The sequence below is a fragment of the Lottia gigantea genome (assembly GCF_000327385.1).
Source record: "Lottia gigantea unplaced genomic scaffold LOTGIsca_85, whole genome shotgun sequence".
Lineage (NCBI taxonomy): Eukaryota > Metazoa > Mollusca > Gastropoda > Lottiidae > Lottia > Lottia gigantea.
In genome coordinates, this window is record NW_008710807.1 from 973980 (window position 1) to 995864 (window position 21885).

Sequence of the window (21885 nt, forward strand, 5' to 3'; positions counted from 1 at the left end):
ACATTTGGCTGAGCTTTTGAGGAATTGTCAAATTAAAAGCTCTCCGGAAGGATTTATACATTGCAGTATAAATATTATTTGATAAAAGTCTCTCGTGAATTTTTTCCAGTATTGACAATTCATGCAATCTTTCGTGCTTGTTTTAACCAATTACTTGTGCCTGTTTAAACCAATTTAGTGTCTGTTTTAACCAATTTCGTGTCTGTTATAACCAATTACTCGTGCCTTTTTTAACCAATTACTCGTGCCGGTTTTAATCAATTACTCGTGCCTGTTTAACCAATTAGTTGTGCCTGTTTAAACCAAGTTCGTGTCTGTTTTAAGTAATAAATTGTGCCTGTTTTAAGTAATTGTGTCTGCCTGTTTTAAAAAATTACTTGTGTCTGTTTTAAACAATTATATGCGCCGGTTTTAAACAATTATATGCGCATGCGCCTGTTTTAACATTTATATGCGTCTGTGTAAGTATTTGTGCCTGTGTGTTTTATTCAATTACCTGTTGTAACATATTACATGTATTTGTGCGAGGTTGAAACAATTACTCGTGCCTATTTAAATCAATTATTTGAGACGGTTTTCACCAAATACACATGCCAGCTTCATCCAATTAATTAACTGCTTTGAAACCAAACAATGACTGTCAGAAAACCAAGTTTCAGAATAATTCTACTGTTGTTTATCTTATTATTCCTTCTGATTCTTGTTCAACACAAACGTGAGTAAAATATTTGGTTGGTTTTTTATTTGATTTCTTCCTGACAATAATGGATCAGTTGTGATTCTAGAAATTCTTGGATAAGGGGGTGGAAGTAGAGGCCACAAATCGTCGGAAGTTGGAGGGTGAGGGTGAGTAAGTCTTTCCCTCTGTTTTATGAGAAGAAATTTAAAAGTGGGGGTGCGGGGGCACCGTCAAATTCGTAGTTATTCCCCCCTTATTGATGTTTCTATTTCAGATAATGATCTGGAGTCTTCAACTGTCAATCAAACAGTTTTCAAGTACCTCGACCAATCAAAACATTTGACATCAGTGACAGAGTCCGGCCAATCGAGCATTAGGGTTGCTTGTTTTGTGCTGGCAACTCCTAATGCTAAGGCAAAAATGGCCGCCGTTAACGAAACGTGGTTACAGAGATGCGATACATATTTCTTCTTAGTTACAGCAACTCATGGCCAGCATGATGTAGTCAACGTTACCATTCCAGAAGGCAGATCGTATCTGACTGACAAAACCGTATACGGATTTAAATACATGTACGACTATTTACTGAACGATTTCGACTGGTTCGTAAAGGCGGACGACGACACGTACATGATCGTAGAGAATCTGAAATTTTATCTGTCACATTATAAAGGCGATGCACCGGCTTACTCGGGACTACACTTACGGCATTTCTCACCCAACGGATACATGGCCGGAGGTCCCGGATACGTTTTGAACAGAGAAGCATTGAGACTGTTAATCAAAGGATTCAACTCGCCAGGTTTATGTCGACTGACAGGAGGTGCTGAAGATCTAGAAATCGGACGATGTTTAACCAAAGTTGGCGTTACCATTATTAGCAGTTTAGACAAGTTTCGAACCCAAACTTTTCAAGGCACCCGGTTCCATTCCTACATCGATAATACAGTTCCATCCTATGTACCGTTCTATCTTAAAAATAAAGATAACTTGGTAAGTGATCTTAGAAAATTATGGATCAGGACCGGCGGAAGTGACGACAGTCCAGTATTCAGATCAATGGCAAATTGTGGCAAAGCGAAACCCAAAGTAGAGTAATATGACAGCCTCTTCGAGTTTCGCTAACCCACAATTCGTTATCACGAAAGTGGTTCGACATGACACGATTTGATTGGATGACTATGACGTCATTAGAACGAGACTGTGGTAGAAAACTTGTTAGATTACAATGAAGATGGAAATTAGCAAAATGAAAAAAAAAACCAAATTTTAATCTAATTCTAGTCATCCCCGTCGTTAGGGTTGAGTCTGTGGGTTTGGGCTCCAGCAAGTAAGAAATGAGCCCAAGAAAACCTTGTTCAATTCAGTAGAGAGGTTGATTCATTTACAGTGTCTTTGTACAAAATCAAAAAGATATAGATTTTGATACGTTTTTTGGCACCTCAAAATTGTTAGAAATGAGTTCTCTGGACCTTTAATTCTTCAAATTTTCTGAATACAAAATCTAAGCCCCAATACCAATTCATTCACAGGGCTGATTCTAGTTAGGTTGAGTGCGGGGTCGTTGTACGTATTTTCATTTCAATATTGGTATGGCTATAAATTGACATGTTATTTTAATAACTGTTTCAATAGTTTACAAGGTAACAAGTGTTTTTGAAGGAGAGCTCTATTTCGTCCTCTAGGGGGTCGATAAGGCTCGAGATTTCAATAACTGTTTCAATTTTCTTTCAGAATAAAGTGAGTCGGTTCACAATCAGTTTCCACCATATGGATCCCAATATGATGCACCACATTGATTTTATTCTGTATAATATTCAAGTGAAACAACCGGATATTCACGCTTCTAATTATTTTGATATGGAGATAGTTCAACCCAGTTCTAATATATCTAAGACGAATATTATGGAATATTTTTTTGAGAAAAGAGCGGAATATGATGACATTGAAAGCTGGAAGAAGAAAAATGCCACAGTTTTAGGCAACGAGAGACCTTATCGACGCTGAATCTCAAACATCCAGTATGGATTTGTGACAAGACGTATAAAGGGTTTACTGTGTCAGAGAGTTAAGCCCTTTTTTTTTGCTAATTCCCAATGTGGCAAATTCCCAGTCTAATAAAGAAAAGACCAAACTTTCGTTCCGTCGATCTGGCTGTTGATTGGTTGATTCTTTCATTCTTTTAAAGCTTTGTTATCTTCCGCCTTTTGATTTAATGTTTGACTTTTCGCAAAAATTGTAATTTTGAAAACTTGAGCTAATTAAGCCTTCACTGACTGACTGAAATGAAGGTCTGGTTTAATTTCCCATAGATTTCCTCAATGAATAATATTTTCCTTCTTCCTGTGTGAATTGCCAGGGTTTAAAGGGAAAGATTCGCCATTCTCGGAGGTTGATTTGGGTCTCGAACATATGTTAATAGATATAGAAAGTAAAATTTCTAGTTCGAGATATATTTGAAGGAATTGTTAACGGCTCTAATACTTCTGAAGACTATTTGCATATTATATTCAACATATCAAACCTTCGAAAATGGCGAATCATGCCTTCAAGCTATTAAGAGAAACATTATACTTTCTCCCCGAATGTTTTCCTCGTAGTAATTGATCGCCTTAGTTCACCCATTGTGAGAGGATAGCGAGACACTTTCCTTTAAGCCTTTTTGATATTTAAATTCATTTATGCACGTATCACGATTAAATATAAACCCAATACAGATTTAGGATAGTATTACAGAAACTTTGTAAAGTTTTGATGTGTTTGATATCGTTCATAATCCAAAACTGTCTACGCTGACAATTGTCAAAAATGCGCCGGATAAATTATCTATTTGGATTTCTGCTGACAGTAGGCGGTAAGTTTATTCTGTTTCCCTTTTTTGAGATCATTTCATGTTTAAATTGTATATGAAGAGTTCAGTTGTCTGAAGATCTCTACTTGTCAAACTTCAGTAGGGACACAGGCTGAAATATGCCAGTTGTCTTAAGATCTCTACTTGTCAAACATCAGTAAAGACGGGGGCTGAAATAGGCCAGTTGTCGTAAGATCTCTACTTGTCAGACTTCAGTAGGGACACAGGCTGAAATAGATCAGTTGTCTGAAGATCTCTACTTGTCAAACATCAGTAGAGACGGGGGCTGAAATAGGCCATCCCCCAGAATGTTGTATTGAAAATCCAAAGACATACGAGAGCAGTTCGACCATTCGACTAAATTCAAAGATTGTTTTTTTCATTCCAGGGTCGTTGTCGACAGTCGTCAAGACTAACGAATCAGAGAGCGTCACATTGGATTTCCAAGTGTATTGCTCAGAACAACCTATATCAATTGTAAATAAAAACAATGTAACTGTAGCGACCTGCAGCAGTCCACTATATAGTACAGTAAGTCATTTACGCTCGTTCTGGCTTAAGGCACTGTCTTTGCCACCGATTTTTTAGAAACCATTCTAGACGGTCAGGAACAATATTACATTGGGTGCTGATATCTTTAATCTGAAGAGACAGTAGGGACACAGTCTGAAATAGATCAGTTGTTAGAAGATCTCTACTTGTCAAACTTCAGTAGGCCTACGGACTTCAGTTGTATGGTGGGAAGATCTCTACATGTCAAACTTGGGTAGGGACACAGGCTGAAATAGTATGGTGCCTGTGTTTGGGGATGAGTTAACATTTGACAAAATTTCGTCAGATATTAACATACATTTTTTAGTTCCAGATCAATCAAGTTATATTCACAGAGCGGTATTCAATTGAACCATCATTCAATACAGTAAAGATTAATATCACCAATATCACCATCTCTGATGCCGGAACATATAACTGCACCAACAGTACCCATTTCATTCCCGGGTGTTCTCATAATCTTCTGGTTTTTCGTAAGTGTGTTTAATATTCCCATCTGCATGGAATAAACTCATCTGAGATTGCGTCTACTCAATCATCATCATCTGAGTTCCCCACATCATCATCACCATCCATCATTATCCGTGATCATCATCATTATCATCACCAACAACACCACAATCATTATAGTCATCCTGATCATCATCATCATCCTGATCATCATCATCATCATCATCATCATCATCACCATCAACACCATAATCATCATCATCATCATCATCATCATTATCATCACCATAATCATTATAGTCATCCTGATCATCATCATCATCATTATCATCACCAGCAACCACATAATCATCATCATCATCATTATCATCACCAGCAACACCATAATCATTATAGTCATCCTGATCATCATCATCATCATCACCAGAAGCAGTATCAGCTTCATTGTGTGATGGCCTAGTAATATTCACAGTTCACGAAATAACACCGATCGTTTAAAGCTTCAAAATTTCAGTAACATACCTTTCCATCTATTTAACAGGCAAACCAGATCCACCACGAATACCAGGGGGGTTTGATATACCAAATATTGGAGGGGCAGTTTCTATGAATTGTAAAGGAACGTCCCGTTCAGCCCCAGCAGAATATTTCCAAAAACAATCAATGGAATACAAATGGTTCGTAGACGATGTATTAGAGTTTACTGGTGATCCATACACTTTTAGTCTTACCGAGAGCCTACGCAATAAAAGTATAAGCTGTGCAGTTCAAGACTCTGACGAATTTGGAATCCAATCAGATGCAAGTGAACCCTTGATTCTCTTGCCAAAAGGTAACTTCATCATTAGTAATGATTATGATAATAATTCCTGCACAACGAAAGCAATTCCATTATCTTCAACATCGTCCTCCTTCTCAACATCGGTATCATCAAGTTCAAAGAATGTCAAACGATGTTATTCAATGACACGACTTCATCTGTATTATGAAATATGAAATACCAACTAAATCATGAACTGATGTGTTGACATTTTGACAACTCATTTAGAGAGTCCACATGTCTTAAAATTCATTTGGCCTTTATTACAGCTACAGCTACTCTGGGATATATGAATCCTCTGTCACATATTTATAAAGCCCTGAAAGGTTCTAGTGTAACCCTGACATGCAGTGAATCAAGAACGAGAACACCACCAATATCAAGGTACAGATGGACAAGAAATAACGAACCTCTTTCGGAAAAGGGCAGATCATTCGTTATTGCCAGAGTGGAAACCAACCATGCAGGGGAGTATGAATGCCAAGCCGAAAATTCCGAAGGACGTAGCAATACTATAACAAAGACATTGCAAGTTTTAGGTATGTTGTTCAGAGCATTGAACGCATACTAAGGTCACGAGCATACTCATCTATTTTTCTTTTATTAATAATGAATACCTACTTAATTTGCATAAATCCAAGATGACGGATAATGTCGTTTGATAACTTATCAATATATATCGATATATTCTTAACGAATATCACCGACGACCTCTCTACTTGCATTGCACAGTTTGTTTTCAGCAACGACAAATTGTGGACCCTTCAATCAGCGGTCGGTCGAAATTTCCTCTTTTCAATTTTCAACCAATTTCACTTCTCCACGATTGTGTTAAAAAGCTACCGCACAATCACGTGTATACCTGTCTCAACAGTATTATTTGCCCATTTCATCTGTATCGTTTATCATTACAGTTGATCCTGTACTAACTACAGATGAACGCATAGAAACCAGTGATGGGCATGTGGAATTAAAATGTAGTTCATCACTTAACGATCAAGACATTGTTTGGTTTAAAAGTGGTTCAATGGATATTTTGCACGTGGGTTCGACATTCAACGCACACGTCACTAAATCAACTAATTTTACTTGTCAGGTTTCCGCCATTTTGACTCCAACTATTGGTTCACCGGTGGTAAAGGGAGCTAACTCAACCATCTCTGTTATATACAAGTGTAAGATTGTTTATTCTGACCACACAGCGACTGTCATTGTGCTAGCCCTGTTAGCTGTGCCAATAAGCGTCCATGTAGTACATAGTATATATTGTAATTTTACAGTTACTGGTATTTTACCAACGTAAGGGAAATTATCACTGTTATCACTATTTTTATATCTTAATCTGTTAGCTTTTTCGACATGCGACATCAAAATAAGCGAATTTCAGTTTTCTCTAGCAAAAGTTTCTGAGATTAAGCATAATTCAGTTGAATCTTTGGTAATGTGCGGTTGTAATTTAAAGCATTGACTTAAATCCAAATTTGTGGTGTAAACCAGTGCTTGAGTGCTACTATACAACTTTTACTTCCGATTTTGCCAGTCTTTGGACGGAATTGTCTTACTTGTACGGATTTTTATTTCAATTGTAGATTCTCCAATTCGTAAAACCCATCCTCTTCAACGAGAGATCACATATAACAGGTACGTAGGGCATCAATTTGCGGAAGCAATAGAATACGATGCTTACCCGGAGATCGCCGATGCTTACTTACAGACCCCAACTGGACTACAGACCAAACTCAGTGTTAAATTGATCGGCAACACCGTGCAGATATCCACTGGACATCTGACCAAAGAAGATTGTACATCTTTCCAGATGGAGGTGCAAAATACAGAAGGAGAAGACCATATCGATATCAATATTCGTTGTAAGTTTTTAATAGATTTATCTCCTTTTGCAAGTCAAGTCTGGTGGTCCAATTCACTAGTCCAAAATTAATGCGTCTGTAGTCGTGCGTCTACACTGAAGCGTTTAAAATTGTTTACATTTAAACATCTAAAACAGATGGACGGACTGTATCACAGTCATGGAAAGCGTTGGAATCGTTCCATGGCGTCATTTGCTTGCTTATGTCGAACTTATAGTGGTCGTGTTCTAATCTCGGTCGATGTACGAGAGTCTGGTGACCTTGAATTAGTCATCATTCCTCGTAATTACAGTCGACCCAGCTGTAAAGGGTATGGATAACCAAGAAACATCATTGCCAAGAGGTTTGGTTGGTCGAAGAACAACTGGTAGAAAGGATCCTCATGAACCTATTTGTAATCATTTTAGAATTGGTTGTTTTTTTCTGTACATTTTTCATCTCAGCGCATTCCTAGTGTCATTTCATTGGATTCATCCATAGGTTACCCTCATGCTCCTAGTGATGTAACCGCCATTTTGTCCGTGGGCCAAGTGACTCTCAAATGGACTCCCGGGTTTGATGGTGGACATAATCAGGTATTCAGAGTCCATCAATCAGTGGATGGTAAAAGCTGGAAACAGTATTATAGTTCGCATGATAAGAATGAGGTTACCGGACAGATTAAGACCGTGGTGATGGGTTTATCATCAGAGAAGATCCAGTTGTTTAAAGTCATTGCTGATAACGGTTTAAGCTCTGACGACAGCAATATTGCCTTCACTTTTCCGAAAAAAGGTGAATACTTGTATATCATTAATATAATTTTAGCTGTTGACAACTAAGAATTATTGTGGGATAGCGAAACCCAAAGTAGAGCGATGACCAATGACATTGTGAGACTGCCGATACTCGCTTGTGATTCTGATTTGTGGTGCTATAAATAGCTTGTAGCGTCACAAGTACGCGACCTTGGTATAAATCTCGTAAGATAACTATGGAGACAAAAGAAAATTAAAGATTAAACGAAATTGTAATATAATCCAAGATGTCGCAAGTGAAGCTTTTCATACTCGCCCATTGGAACATTTAACTTCAACATTCAAATAGGCCCAACCGTAATTGCACACTTGGTATTGGTTTTTATTATATTCCAGAAAAGGAGTCAGATTCCGGCCCTGTGATTGGTGGAGCTATATCTGGTGTGGTAATATTTATAGTTATTGCTATAGGGATATTCATATATTGTAGATTTCATTTTTTGCCAGGTACGTTTCTCCTGTGTTCTCGAGTCGCTCAATTGGTGAGTTCTGAACAGGTTTTGTCATTCTGTTCCAACTTGTTTAATTGACCGTGCAGAACTCACCAATCAGAGCGAATCGTGCAGAAGACAAAAAGCTACGAAATATTTTTGACGGTTGGGGACATGAATTATTCTATGGTCAATTGCTCATGCCTGGTGGGTCAGTATAAAGAGCATTAGTTTTCTCCCTTGACACAAACTTTCGGTTATTTTAATTCATTGATAAATTATCTCCCTTTATTTCCAAACTTCAAATGGTGATCTGAACACCAAAATGATTTGTTCTAAAGACTGTGAAAATCACTCCAAGTATTCTGGTGAGTTTCATTGGCCATGTTCGGTCTGTCAGAGCACTCGAGACCCGGTTGGAGACTAGACTTGTCAATTCTGTATCACTTTCTAGGTACTCCAGCTAACCCGGTTTCCCTCCTGTCAGTGATGCGGGTACGAGGGGCTAACATGGAAAAGCGTCTTGTCGTTCGGATGGGAACAATAAACCGAGGCCCCGGGTGCTACAGGCTGTGCACGTTAAAGACCGTCCTGGCAAAATTTCCCTTATTGCACCCTGCATGGCGTTGCCCGTCTTCATTAGCCCACATGGTGCAGAAAAGTAGGACGTAAAACTCCATTCATGTCATTTGCGTACTCCAGCTAATATTTTTATACATTGATTTATTTCAGCTCGGCAGACGAAAAATGGTCCAACAGTCAAGGGTAAGTGTCATATTGTAATAGAATTATATACGACGATTTTTGCTATTGTTCGAGACCATGTATGTTCAACCTTCGAGGATGAGGAGTATTGCTTGTTGGTATCCATGGAAACAGATAATGAGAATAACAAATACATATATATAATATATAAATATATATTAGCCCTTAATTAGCTTTACAAGGAGCAGGGTCACATCTAATTTTTCGTGGGTAAAAAATTCAAAAATGTTTCTGCACGGCGTAATCAAAATCAATGTCGTAGTCAAAATTGTTTTACTGAAGAATGAATATTAGTAATGCTATACTATACGAATAGGGTTGTCTACTCAACACCAATTTCATAACTTCGCATAACTCAGTGGTTATTCGTTAATAAATGATTGTATTACAGAGAGTGATTATGCGCGGCCGGTAGCCAGACCAGCTGTTGCTGCTGATGATCTGAAAGACTATGACACCATTCAGAAATGCCAGTATGAAAATATAAACTACAATACCAGAACAGGTCAGGCTAACAAATATATATTTCTATCATATTTCCTTTTAGAAGCAATCAGTGACGTATTTAGGCCCCAAAAACTTGTGAAATGCACTATTTTGAAGTGATATATGGCCTCTAAATGCCCAATATTCATCTCAAGCCATCTGGAATCCGCTGACATCGAGGATCTTCGTCCATTCAGGCCTCACCTCAGAAACACCTTTCATTTCTCTTCAGCTCGGGTATTTTCTAAATACGCCACTGACAGACGATAAGTTAATTGCCGATACTTGTCTTTTCAGATCATATTGGTGGTAATCTTTCTAGCAACCATTATGAGAACCTTAGACAGCCGCGGAAACTGACAATGAAGCCACAGGTCATGCCCAAGCCAGTTAAACCCAAACCTCCATCAAAGCCAAATCAGCCCTCGTCGTCTTAAAACCCTTACCACTAAGACTTCGTCTTCACGATGTTCAGCTACGAACTTCGTCTTATACCTTGACTGTAATAGCAACCTTTCTTGTATCATGGAAGTTCGTCAATGCAAAGATTTGATTGGATTGTACGCTAACGAATACAGACAATCAGGGCCCTCGACAGAAAAACTGTAAACCATAAGCCATAATGTTTACAGTCTTTATGTCGAGTGCCCTGATTGGCTGTATTCAAATCGTTACATTCCGTGATACAAGGATTGAATGATGACTATTGTAGTCAAGGTATAAGTACGAAGATTGTATTATATTGACATTGTGAATATGAGACTATTTAGAATCAATATACGATTGTACGTAAAGCGACGTAATCGTCTAAACATGTTCTTACCGAGGTAATTGAAGTTTATTTCAGAAGTGAAAACCAATCGCTAAAATGTAAAGAAGTGGTGATATGCGAATACGAGGAGTTACCTCCCTTGAAATGTGAAATTAGTTTCATAATTTTACTTCTGTTACTTATCACACGAGTCTAAATATTTCCAAATTTTTTTACGAGCGCCGGAATAACATAACGCAGGTGGTGCTAGATATTATAACGTGTCCTGTCCGTGCGTGTCTTCTTTTAATCTTTTAATCAGTTGTTATATAAACAAACAATAAAAACATCATATATAAACTACCAAGACATTTTGCTTGATTTTAACTCCGACGTCCGTGCTCTTGATGAATTGATTCTTAAGACGGGTATGGCTAAGCAGTGTGCAGTGAGGGTAATTTTTCCACGACGGGGTCATTACCTTACACATGTCTGTCCTCAAATTTCGGGGACTTTTAAAGTGAACTATCTACAGAATTTAAGTGTATATACGTTTATTTCACCGATCTGTTGTTCCTTCAATATGTGATTCCATGCAGTGTGCAACGAGGGTAATTTTGTCCTCTTTTGTTGATCTTTAACGTTTACAGCTTATAGATATCTTAAGTGTTTATTGTGAAATCACCGACCAATCCTTCAATATTTCTATAAAAAGTTGATTCCTAAGACGGTTGACGCCATGCAGTGGGCAATGAGCGTCTTCACATTACATTTTTCTATCCTCAACTTTCGAGGTATCTTTAACGTTCAAACATACACTTCAGATATTTTAAATGTTTATTGTGATATCACCGACCCATCATCGTTAATTATATCATCGTTTCCTACAATGCCTGTAATTTGTGTTATTAATCAACTATAACTAATTAAATAGGAGTGTAATTAATTCTCAATCGCTGGATAATCAAATACAAATTATAGGATCAATATCGAGAAATAGTTCTATCTTCCACCATAACTTATTAACCGGCCACGTTCTAATCTTCGTTATATTAATCATAGGTTAATTATACTCCAAGATCCTAGTGACCTTTCTGAACTGGTGAATTTATTCATCGCCTTACTTTAAAGGGACGGCTGCGCCATTTCTTTTCAACCAATCATACCTTAGGCTCAGAAACGGGAAGTTTTAAGCTTAGCCAATTAGTTATAATGTTCACAGCTCACCGACGGAATTACAGAAGCACAGACCGGGGGCCAAGGGTGTATACCGTGTATAGTTGCAGTAATGGAATTGGTCGACTGTCAGAATTTTTTCAGTGGGGCAACCTCTTCCCCCGCCCCCTCCTTGCCCCCTGAAGCTACGAACCTGTGAGCTTTTCTTGAATTGTTCATCGACGTCGGACGGGATATCGGCTTGCGACCCAGTGTTACGCCTGTGATATGTCATACATGTGACAAATTTTAGAAGTAAAAAAAAGTGCTAAATCAGCAGATTAAGTGAGATCTACCCACTGTTATTCTGTCATTATGAGATTAGCAACTGAATTATCCTACAGACGTTTTTTTACAGTTTTGTGGGAAATGGAAAATTGTGTAACACGCTATGTTAGAGATTAAGTATGCAATTATGCAAGTATCGGCTAATATTTTACCTATTTCTGATACAAGCTTGTAGCACGCAAATGTCGGGTTTTACAGTTATACGGATTGTAAACATCTATATATCAATAAATTCTTACGTTTGGTTCCCCCGTCGAGTTGTATATATTGTTAAAGTTAGCAATTACTGAGCTGCTTCACTTTATAAACTAGAAATATACCTTACTTATTAATTTCAAGACAAAGTCAGTAGGTTCATCACACCTTTCCACTGTAGAAATATTCTTAGATTTTCTAACGCCGTTTGAATCTAGAAATGTGATGTCTATTGCATGCTATTGTCAGTTCATCAAGGACTGACAGACGAGTCTACTTTAGGAACATATTCTGACGAGACAGAACGGGCGAGACACGAACAACCTTAAAATAACTTTCATTCAAACGCAACTCGGGCGAAATTCTATATTTGTCGAATCGTAGGTGTTTAGGTGAGAAACTAAAAGTTTGTTGAATGAAGGGATATCTTTGATTTGTTTGGTCAACTCTGCAACCGGAGTTCAAAAATTAATAAACTCGAAAAGTATTATGACAAGATCTTTAAAGAGATTGTAAAGAGGTGTTCTTGACGTTTTATGAGTTAAGGAAACTAATAGCATCTATTTGCACCATTCCAATCACACTTCTGTTGTTCAAGCAAGTCTTCTCAAAGAAGTATTTGTTCCGTTCTGGCCTGTACATTTGGGAGAATCAAACCCTCCCTTCTCCGAAATCTATAAATACCGGAACCGCAGATGTTCCGACGGAAAACTAGAATGATGCAAATAGAAGCTAGGAATGGTCCCGAAACACATTGAAAACCTCTTTAGAATCCCTATCAGTAGCCAATGGGAATCGAAGGTATTTGTAGAAGTATTTAGTATACGGTCATCGTAGATAGTTACTTATCTAGCAACAGGCCTGGTGGATTATACAGGATATGGTATAATTTAGTATATAATGACTATTGCGCCGGACTTATCCGGTCGGAAATTATGACCTTTGTTTTCCATTAGTAATGGTGATGATCTTATACAACCAAGGCCGAGTTCATTGTTGTATAATTAATTCCATTTCACTGGTTAGAAAGAAATGAATGGAGTTTTACGTCCTACTTTACTGGTTAGAAAGAGACGTCAAGTCAAAGTGTACGATGTTTTTGATAAACATAGGCTACGATGTGGGCTATGTTGATTTTCCAAAATATGCCCAGTTGATAAAAAAAAATCCCTTCATATCTATACTTTCGTGAAAGGATGAACAGGCCGATGTACAATGCCAAACGTTTCCATAACACTTCCCGATTTCTATATTGTTACCCTCTTGCCCTTCAAAGACAAACTTACCCTCTAGAAAAAGACCAAACCAGAAGTCATTTAAAAGTTCTAGAACAGAATAAAATATCAAATGCCGAGAGTTTTATTTCTTACATCGACAACAAACTTCTTATATACCAACATTAACAGAAAAAAAGGCTTGATAAACAGGAAAAATTTAATTTAAATTTAACAAAAATATACACAGATTGAGTTTAATATCCTATGGTCTGTTATGTATTTTTTCATGTTGCACCATATTGCCCTTCATTGTGAACGCCTTGTGGCAAACCCGACATTGGTAAGGTTTTTCTCCGCGATGAGTCATGGCGTGGTGAACAAACTCTCGCTTTTCACAGTAAGATTTCCCGCAACCTGGTTCATCACATTTAAACGGTTTCGTTCCAGTATGGTTCATCATGTGGAGTCTCAGTTTCGAACGCCTGACATAACCCTTGTCACATTCTGGACACTGGAAGGGCTTCGATTCGGAATGCGTGAGCATGTGATTTCGCAGGTAAGTCGCAGCTCTAAAGGATTTGTCACATTTCGTGCATTTAAAGGGTAACTCTCCAGTATGAATACGCATATGGGTTTCCCACTCACGCTTTCTAATAAATTTGTGATGACACTCGTTGCATTCATACGGTTTAATTCCAGAATGAACCATCATGTGATCCCGTAAATGCGTGCTATCCGGAAAACGATGACCGCAGCTGTCGCATCGGAATCTTTTTACGCGCTCTCCTTGATGTTTTACCATATGATTAGTCAACTTCTGAGGATGAGAAAACATTCTTTGACACACGTGACACTGGACACAGGAGTTACCATTGTGAATACGACTGTGTCTCCATAAAGACCGAGTTGATTCGAATGTCTCAGAACAGTCATAGCATCTATAGACATCTTGGCCAGGGTGGTGCAGCTCACAATGTTCTTCCAGGGCGTAATGGAATCGGAAAATCGAATCACAATGTAGGCAATCGAGGAGATATGTTCCATTCAATTCACCTTGTTCTCCATTGGAACGGAGTTCAGAAGTGTCTCTAGACTTTTCAGTTCGTTTTTGTTCTCCTGATACGTTCTGCTGCGGGTCCGGAGTATCGGTTTGGTCTACTGAAGACTTCGGTCTTTCATTTTCCACCATCTCAGTTTCCGAGTCTGCAAAGCTACGATTTGATGCAGTTTGAGATTCAACAATTCCAGTACCAGTACTGTTGAGAAGTTGCTCCGAATTTTCTTCTAGAGGGGAACATTCGGTTTCTACTGTAGGAAGATCATACGTTTCCTTTGCCACAGAACTAGATATTAGTTCAGGAACAGAAGTACATGTCTATCCAGGAGCAGACGTGCCTGCTTGTTCCGGAACAGAAAATTTTTCTCCCCGATCAGAAGTGTGTGCTTGTACCGGAGTAAAAATGCTTGCTTGTGTTAGAGCAGAAGTGCATGCTTGTCCCGGAGCAGGACTACAAACAACTTCAGCAGGAGTAGACTGGAAAGTTTCCTCGAGATCAGAACTGCATATTTCTTTTGGTTCAGATATTGAGTGTGCGTTTTGACCATTTGACTGTTGATCTTCTTCTGTTGAACTTTGATCAGCTCCAGAATCATGTTTGGTATACATAAACTTAACGGATACATCACTATCGTCCGGGACAGTTGGTACATCTTGTGTCTCTGTCGATACCCCTGCCAAAGTCATCAGATTGGAAATGTCATCTTCCGTAAAGACAAAATCATTTGGGTGTTCCACCTCGATTATTTTGTCAGCTAGTTTATGGAGGGTAGTTGTTGTGTGGCGCTTTTCTGAAATCGTCTGTGTAGCAACCGCTTTAAACGATTGCTCGGTTCGAAGGACCTCTTTAGTTGACATTGCGCCATCTTGGTAATCAGGTTCGGCAGCCTGGTCATCTCCACAAAGTTCCGTCTTACTTCCAACGTTTTCCGTGAGTTTGTCCATCGGCTGATTTTGGTAAGAATGTTCGGATGATTGTTGGCTCGTGCTCGGACGAACAGCTTCACGTGACGGAGTGATGATGTTATGAATAATTATTGTCTCGCCTTCAGCGAAATTTGGTTCGTTCGTTCCCAATGAGGACAGGTTTAAACCACTAGTATCAAAGAGAACCACAGACGACTGTGGCTGGAGCGTCAATAACTCATTAGTAGGAATACCACCTGGCCTATTGTCAGATAATACAGCTCCTAGTTCATAATTCGTAACGTCATTGGACGTCTTTGACAATGCATCTGCTGAAGATTGATCCACAGAAAACTGGGTGACATTCGCACCAGAATTTGTCTGATCCACGAAGATCATGCCTAAACATGGAGTCAAAGAATGCGTTTTAAGTACCGATTTCCGCGAAAAACATTTACCACAACGTTCACATGGAAAGCGTTCAGCGACTTTGTCATGCGTTTTTAAATGTTGATTCAGATTACTTTTGAAGAAAAATCCTCTGTCGCATTCGGAGCATTTAAAGTTCTTTTTTCCCTCGTGGATCACCATGTGACGAAGAAGGCCATCTTTGGTCGACATTGCTTTACCACAACCAGGAACGTGACACTCAAACGGCTTATCTCCAGAATGACTGCGTTGATGGACAGTCAGACGATACTTGGTCACGTATGACTTGGTACATCGATCACATTTAAACCGTTTACTATTGTGGAGCAGTTTATGGTGTCTCATTGAATTGTTGGAGACGACGACGTTACATATTTCGCATCGAGTTTTACCAGGAGGCACATCACCGTCGTAATTTTCAGCTGTGGAATGTTTGGTGAGATGATGCTCTCTCAGCTGTGATTTATATCGATACGATACTTCACACAAGGCACATTCAAAAGGCTTCTCTCCGCTGTGAATCCTTAAATGATCATCTAGGTGGCTTTTACACCGGCATCTTTTATCACAGACTGGACATTGGTAGCGTTTCTTGCCATTATGAAGGAACATGTGATCAGCTAATCGCTTCTGAGATACGCAAACTTTATTACAGATTTTGCATTGTAGATCACTACTGCCTTGGTGGGTGACCATATGTTTAGACAGCTGACCGGCATCAATGAAAGTTTCATGGCACTCGACGCATCTAAAGGGCCGTTCTCCAGTATGAAGACGTTGGTGTCTCAACAAGGCATAAGGTGTGGACAGAACCTTCTTGCAGATGTTACAAGTATGATTATCACTTATGTCCCGTTTGACCTTACCCGAGCAATGTTTGGACAACTGTCCATGGGCATACAACTCAGTGTCAGTCTGAAACGACTTGTGACAGTTGAAACACTCGAATGGGTGCTCGTTTGTATGGAAACGAATATGGTTATCGAGGGCAAGTAAACATTCGAATGCAAGTTCACATTGTGGACATTTGAACAATATATCCGTGCTATCAATTATTTCGTCCTTCACCTTCATAGCATGCTCGGTATCCTCCATGACGGCTCTTTCTTCTTCTTCACTTTTGATTACAGTCGCCTCCTATAATGAAAAACAAAACATAAGAATTTCATTCGAATTAAATTTGTTCAAAATTGAACATCAATATTAAATTTGTGAGATTTGTGCTACAATACTATCTTGTTTCAATGATAATTTGATACGAATCGTCTGTAGAAGGATGAGTCTTTATGTTACGAAACATCTTGAAGTTGACTCCCAAACGCACTTCGAACTTTTACAAACATAACTATTTCGTCTGTTTGACACAAAAACAAAGTTTGATTGAATTAAAAAAATCAAAAGATAGAGGTTTTGAATTCATAAGCAAAGGCAGAGAAATACACGAGTAAAATATCATTCACTCAAATATTCGTCTGCTATGATGACAGACTTGTTAAATTCCTGGGTTACGAAACATCTCGGAAGTTGACAACACCACAGTTGATCATGGGTCACCTTCGATCACATTTAAGCGATACCTTGAAGATTTTGTGGAATTAGACCGGTTGCAAATGCAACTGGGGTTAAAGGATGAATTCAAGAGTTATTATATGGATATATAAGAATATCTAAGGCCAAATACACTCCGATTCCTTTTTATTTTGGTGTGTGTTTGAACACTGGTTAATCACGTCTACGACAAATTCAAATGGTAATACCAGTCTCATCTTGTCGTTGGATTATTTTTGAACATGAATGTAAATCAACTAATTATCTTACACCTACCATATATTACCTTTCTTTAGATAATTTTCTTTGAAAATAATTTATTAATACAGCCGTAAATGTGAAAGAAGAGACTAAACAGGTGGAAAATTGTATCAAACTCTTCAACACGTCTGCATTCGGACTCGTTGTTTACTTCCGCCTTATAGCATGTTCGTTCGATCGTAGCTACTGACTTGACTCAATATACTTTGCTATGAGTCATATCGACATGGAGACGATTCGACTTGTCATTTCGACCGAGCTGTAAATTTTGTCGATTGAAAAGTAAACCATACATTTTCATATCATGAAATTTTAAGTAATTATAGGATGTGTCAACATTATGAAATCGAAACAACTCAAACACTTCGATTAAAATGTATGGAATTTTTCTGACACGATTCGTATTAATATCTGTATAATATAGCTGTGTTTATTTGTTTTAAAAGCGGTGATATTAGTTTTAGGGCGTCAGGGACAATGATATAAATGAGCTATCGGTATTTTTATTTGTTCATCATTTTTCATCGTTTATTTATCTCCATTAATCACAAATTATTGTTGTATTTACAAAGTGTTCAGCGGAAATGAAAATGCAGTTTCTGAAAAAGAATAAAAGGTAAATTATTTTTAATAGACGATAGGCCCGATATTCAATTTGAGTAAAAAAATTCATTTATTGAGAAATAAATTGTATTACTTCTCGGAGACAAAACATGAAACAAGGTACATTCATATTCCCACGAAAAAAAACCGTTTAATTTTGGGCCTTCAGAGCTGCCGTTGTGAAATTGTTTATAAGGATGAAACATGTTTTCGAAAATACATTCGGGGCACAGGGAGTCTAATCACACGACTTGCGATATTTGGTTCTCTCCAATATCAATTCTTCTTTTGATGGGGGGGTTAGGGGTGTTATAACAAACCTCTTATGTCTATCATGAGAGTTGCCATTTGGTCAAGAACTAATCAAGTAACTACTGGAGATTACTATTTTACGACCAGAATTAATCTTGGCAATAACAAATCCAAGGTTATATCCCGTGGTCCGAATGTCGTTATGACTCGTTATCCACTTTAAAATGGCTACTTACAGATTTACTAATCAGGACTTATTTAAATACATCCTCTTAGAATGAAAAATGGAACCGAGATTTTCAAACTTGGACAATAAGGTTATATATATTCATCAGTGGACATACCAGGTGCCAACAGAATCCCTGTATAATAATTTAAAAGTCATAAAACAATCGGGTTTTTTTTTCTCAATAATTACGTAGTTGAAGATGGGACAGAACCGAGCTGGTATCAATTCTGAGGGCAGCATGGCCCGACCAATGAATGACCACCGACCCCTCCTATTGGAAACGCCACTGTCCGAAACAATCCCCTTGATGATTCTTTAAACAGCCGACCACCATGAATAATGAAAAGCGAAGCCAAGACGAAAGTAAGAAGTATAACTATAACAATACTAAATATCTGATGGTAATTCAATTAATACCTACTCAAAATTATTCCCCATCTCAATATAGACCGCGTTGAGTTATATATAGATATATATTGTTACTATCACCACCAAAATATACTCTGATGAACATATATTGGATGTATCACCGTCTGACACATACACGGTCAATGGGTGCTCCTGGTTCGAACCTTATTTCCAAAATAGATTCTGATGTATCACCGCCTGGAACATACACGGTCATTGGGTGCTCCTGGTTCGAATCCTATTTCCAAAATATATTCTGATGAATATATACTGGGTGTATCACCGTCTGACACATACACGGTCAATGGGTGCTCCTGGTTCGAACCTTATTTCTCTGATGTATCACCGTCTGGAACATACACGGTCATTGGGTCATAACTCTCCCCTATACAGGAATTCGAAAGAAGTTTTCAGCCTTTGTATTTGTATTGGGAACACTTACAATTTTTTAATTCTAGTGATTTTAGAAAACTTTTCCTGCTGAGAAATATTTTAGATAGTGACGTCATAATCTGCAAAAGTTTTTTGAAATTACTGAAAGCACAATTGTTGAACGTAAAATTACATTGAAGCAAAAGTAAGCTATCAGTTCAATATCCGCTATACACCATCCGATCCTGTTTTTCTCTGATAGTGTCGAAACTTTCCAATCTCCATTTTTTTTAACATGATAGCATTAATGATAGCTTTAACAATAAAAATAATGTAAAATGCACATTCTGTTATCAGTACAACATACAAAACATTACGTATACAGGCTCATAAAAAAGCCTATACAAATATATCCCAACGTCTGGAAGAATAAGTTATATTCTAAGCAAGACGATTTGAGAGTATTTATTATTTTAACAAACGGCGTAAGGTATTATCATATCCTGGTATTCTGGCCAAACAATTGCATAAAATAAAACAAACTTTTACGTGTGGTAATCTCATCATATTATTCATCCTTAAAAGAAAAGAGTCAAAACAAACCAAAGAAACAATCATATTGTGCAAGGAATCGACCTTGTATCTACTTGGATGCCTTTCCTTGGCCAATCCCTTTTGAAATGATGTTTCCTTGAATACTTTCTCTTGCACAATGTCAAGCTATTAAGAACTACGTCTGATACCTTGACTGCGAAAGCAATCGTCAGTGTATTTGCCTACGGAAGTTTGTAAATGAAGCGAATACAGCCAATCAGTGGCCTCGATTACGCAGTCAAATTGTTAACAATCTTTCAGGACTCTGATTGGCTGTTTTAGCTAGCGTACAATTCAACCAAATCGCTGTATTTATAAACTTCTCTAGTACAAAATAGGTGGCTATTGTTCAAAATCGTTCTGGCACTGTTTCTTTAATATACGGACGTAGGTTTTTGCATTTTTTCTTTCTCCTGCATTTATTGAAGTTAACTGAATTAGTAACTCGAAGATCAAGGTCTGCAATATCTAAATGTTAGCAAGTATATGTCAGAGTCTTAGAGTCTTTCAGGAATCCCTGCACTCTCTGGCATCTTCATCCATCTGTTCATCACGTGGTTCCACTCCACTGTCCTACTGAACTATTACTCAATGATATAAATAGATATAATAACGATACCCAACCTGGATGTGCTTAAAGTGAACTTGATAAATGCCTCAAAAGATGAGTTTTGATTTATCAAGGTGTCCGAGTTTTTCCATATGCGCCCTTGATCTCATAAGCTGATAAGCACCTCTGTGTATTTTCATCTTATCAGAATTGAATAAGATTTTTAAAGAAAAGACAAGAAAAAGAACTAACAAAAACAACCATTATTACAAGGATAACAACTTCGGTTCGCAGTAAAAGTTGAGATTCCTTTCTACTAGTTGGTCCTTGACCAAACCTCTTGGCATTGTTCTTTCCTGGATTATCTGCACGCATTTATAGCTGGATCGATTGGAAGAAAAGAACAGACGACTTATTCAAGGACACCAGACTTACAACCCACAACCATAATTATCTTGTTCGGCCTAACCAAGCAATTGGTGTCATGTAATGTCAGATTCCAACGCTACAACCGTGCTACAATCGGTCCTTGTCAACTAATGACACATGTTGATATACTCTTAACAGAGCAATCAAATTTATCGAACACGACAAAATTGTCAAAATTGCCAGAACCGGAAATCACATACTTCGTCTGCTTCGGCATCTGGTAGAAGTCATAATCTATTTATAGTAACAATAAGCTATTTATAGACATCGTTTATTTTTATGCTGAGATTAGGCATAAATAGCCACGGGGTATACATAAAAGATTTTCCGATAATGAGACTGTTCTGCTTTGCTATTTAATAATCATTTAGTTGAGTAATATCAAACTATTATGAAAGTCGTCTTTTACCTTGACACCTTTAGTCACCTTCCTTGTATCACGGAATAGAGTGGTTTGATTGGATTATCGCCAGCGAATACAGTCAATCAGAGACCTCGACCGAAAGACCGTAAACATTATGCCTTTGTGTTGGCAGATTTTCTGTCGAGGCCTCTGATTGGCTGTATCACTAGCGTACAATCCAATCAAATCGCTGTATTTACACCAATCTGCGATACAAGAAAGGTGGGTATTGCAGTCAAGGTATAAGACGTAGTTAGTAATAGGTTGATATTGTGAAGATGTCCCCCTTTAAATTAACGAAGTAATAAATAAGGCATTGCAGCCAACAAAAAGGTTAATTACTCCATTAAAATCTCAATTAATATCTCGTAATTTACACGAAGATATTTTACATACCTTTTAGCATTCATGATATAATGATTACAATATCATTGGCATTTACGAATATCATTCAGCACTTTTAAAATATCGAGAAGTTG

At 37.9% G+C, this 21885-nt stretch overlaps 4 protein-coding genes across 4 annotated transcripts; 2 read left to right on the forward strand and 2 right to left on the reverse strand.

Annotated features, from left to right (window-relative positions):
- Positions 1 to 1051: 1051 nt before the first annotated feature.
- LOTGIDRAFT_96000 (hypothetical protein) lies at positions 1052 to 2500 on the forward strand (the record flags this gene model as incomplete). Its single annotated transcript, XM_009067742.1, has 2 exons — positions 1052 to 1672; positions 2414 to 2500. Coding segments are annotated over 2 exons (708 nt in total), but the record flags the coding sequence as incomplete, so codon positions are not given.
- Positions 2501 to 4660: 2160 nt separating this feature from the next.
- On the reverse strand, positions 4661 to 5062 carry LOTGIDRAFT_169462 (hypothetical protein; the record flags this gene model as incomplete). The annotated part of the gene is made up of 2 exons (XM_009067743.1): positions 4661 to 4988; positions 5055 to 5062. 2 exons carry the CDS (start codon positions 5060 to 5062, stop codon positions 4661 to 4663), a joined length of 336 nt encoding a protein of 111 aa, XP_009065991.1.
- Positions 5063 to 5195: 133 nt separating this feature from the next.
- LOTGIDRAFT_169463 (hypothetical protein) lies at positions 5196 to 10136 on the forward strand (the record flags this gene model as incomplete). The annotated part of the gene is made up of 9 exons (XM_009067744.1): positions 5196 to 5364; positions 5622 to 5891; positions 6267 to 6527; positions 6942 to 7220; positions 7701 to 7994; positions 8354 to 8464; positions 9181 to 9213; positions 9605 to 9718; positions 9997 to 10136. 9 exons carry the CDS (start codon positions 5196 to 5198, stop codon positions 10134 to 10136), a joined length of 1671 nt encoding a protein of 556 aa, XP_009065992.1.
- Positions 10137 to 13627: 3491 nt separating this feature from the next.
- On the reverse strand, positions 13628 to 16831 carry LOTGIDRAFT_133640 (hypothetical protein; the record flags this gene model as incomplete). Its single annotated transcript, XM_009067745.1, has 2 exons — positions 13628 to 14303; positions 16245 to 16831. 2 exons carry the CDS (start codon positions 16829 to 16831, stop codon positions 13628 to 13630), a joined length of 1263 nt encoding a protein of 420 aa, XP_009065993.1.
- Between the last annotated feature and the right edge of the window lie 5054 nt (positions 16832 to 21885).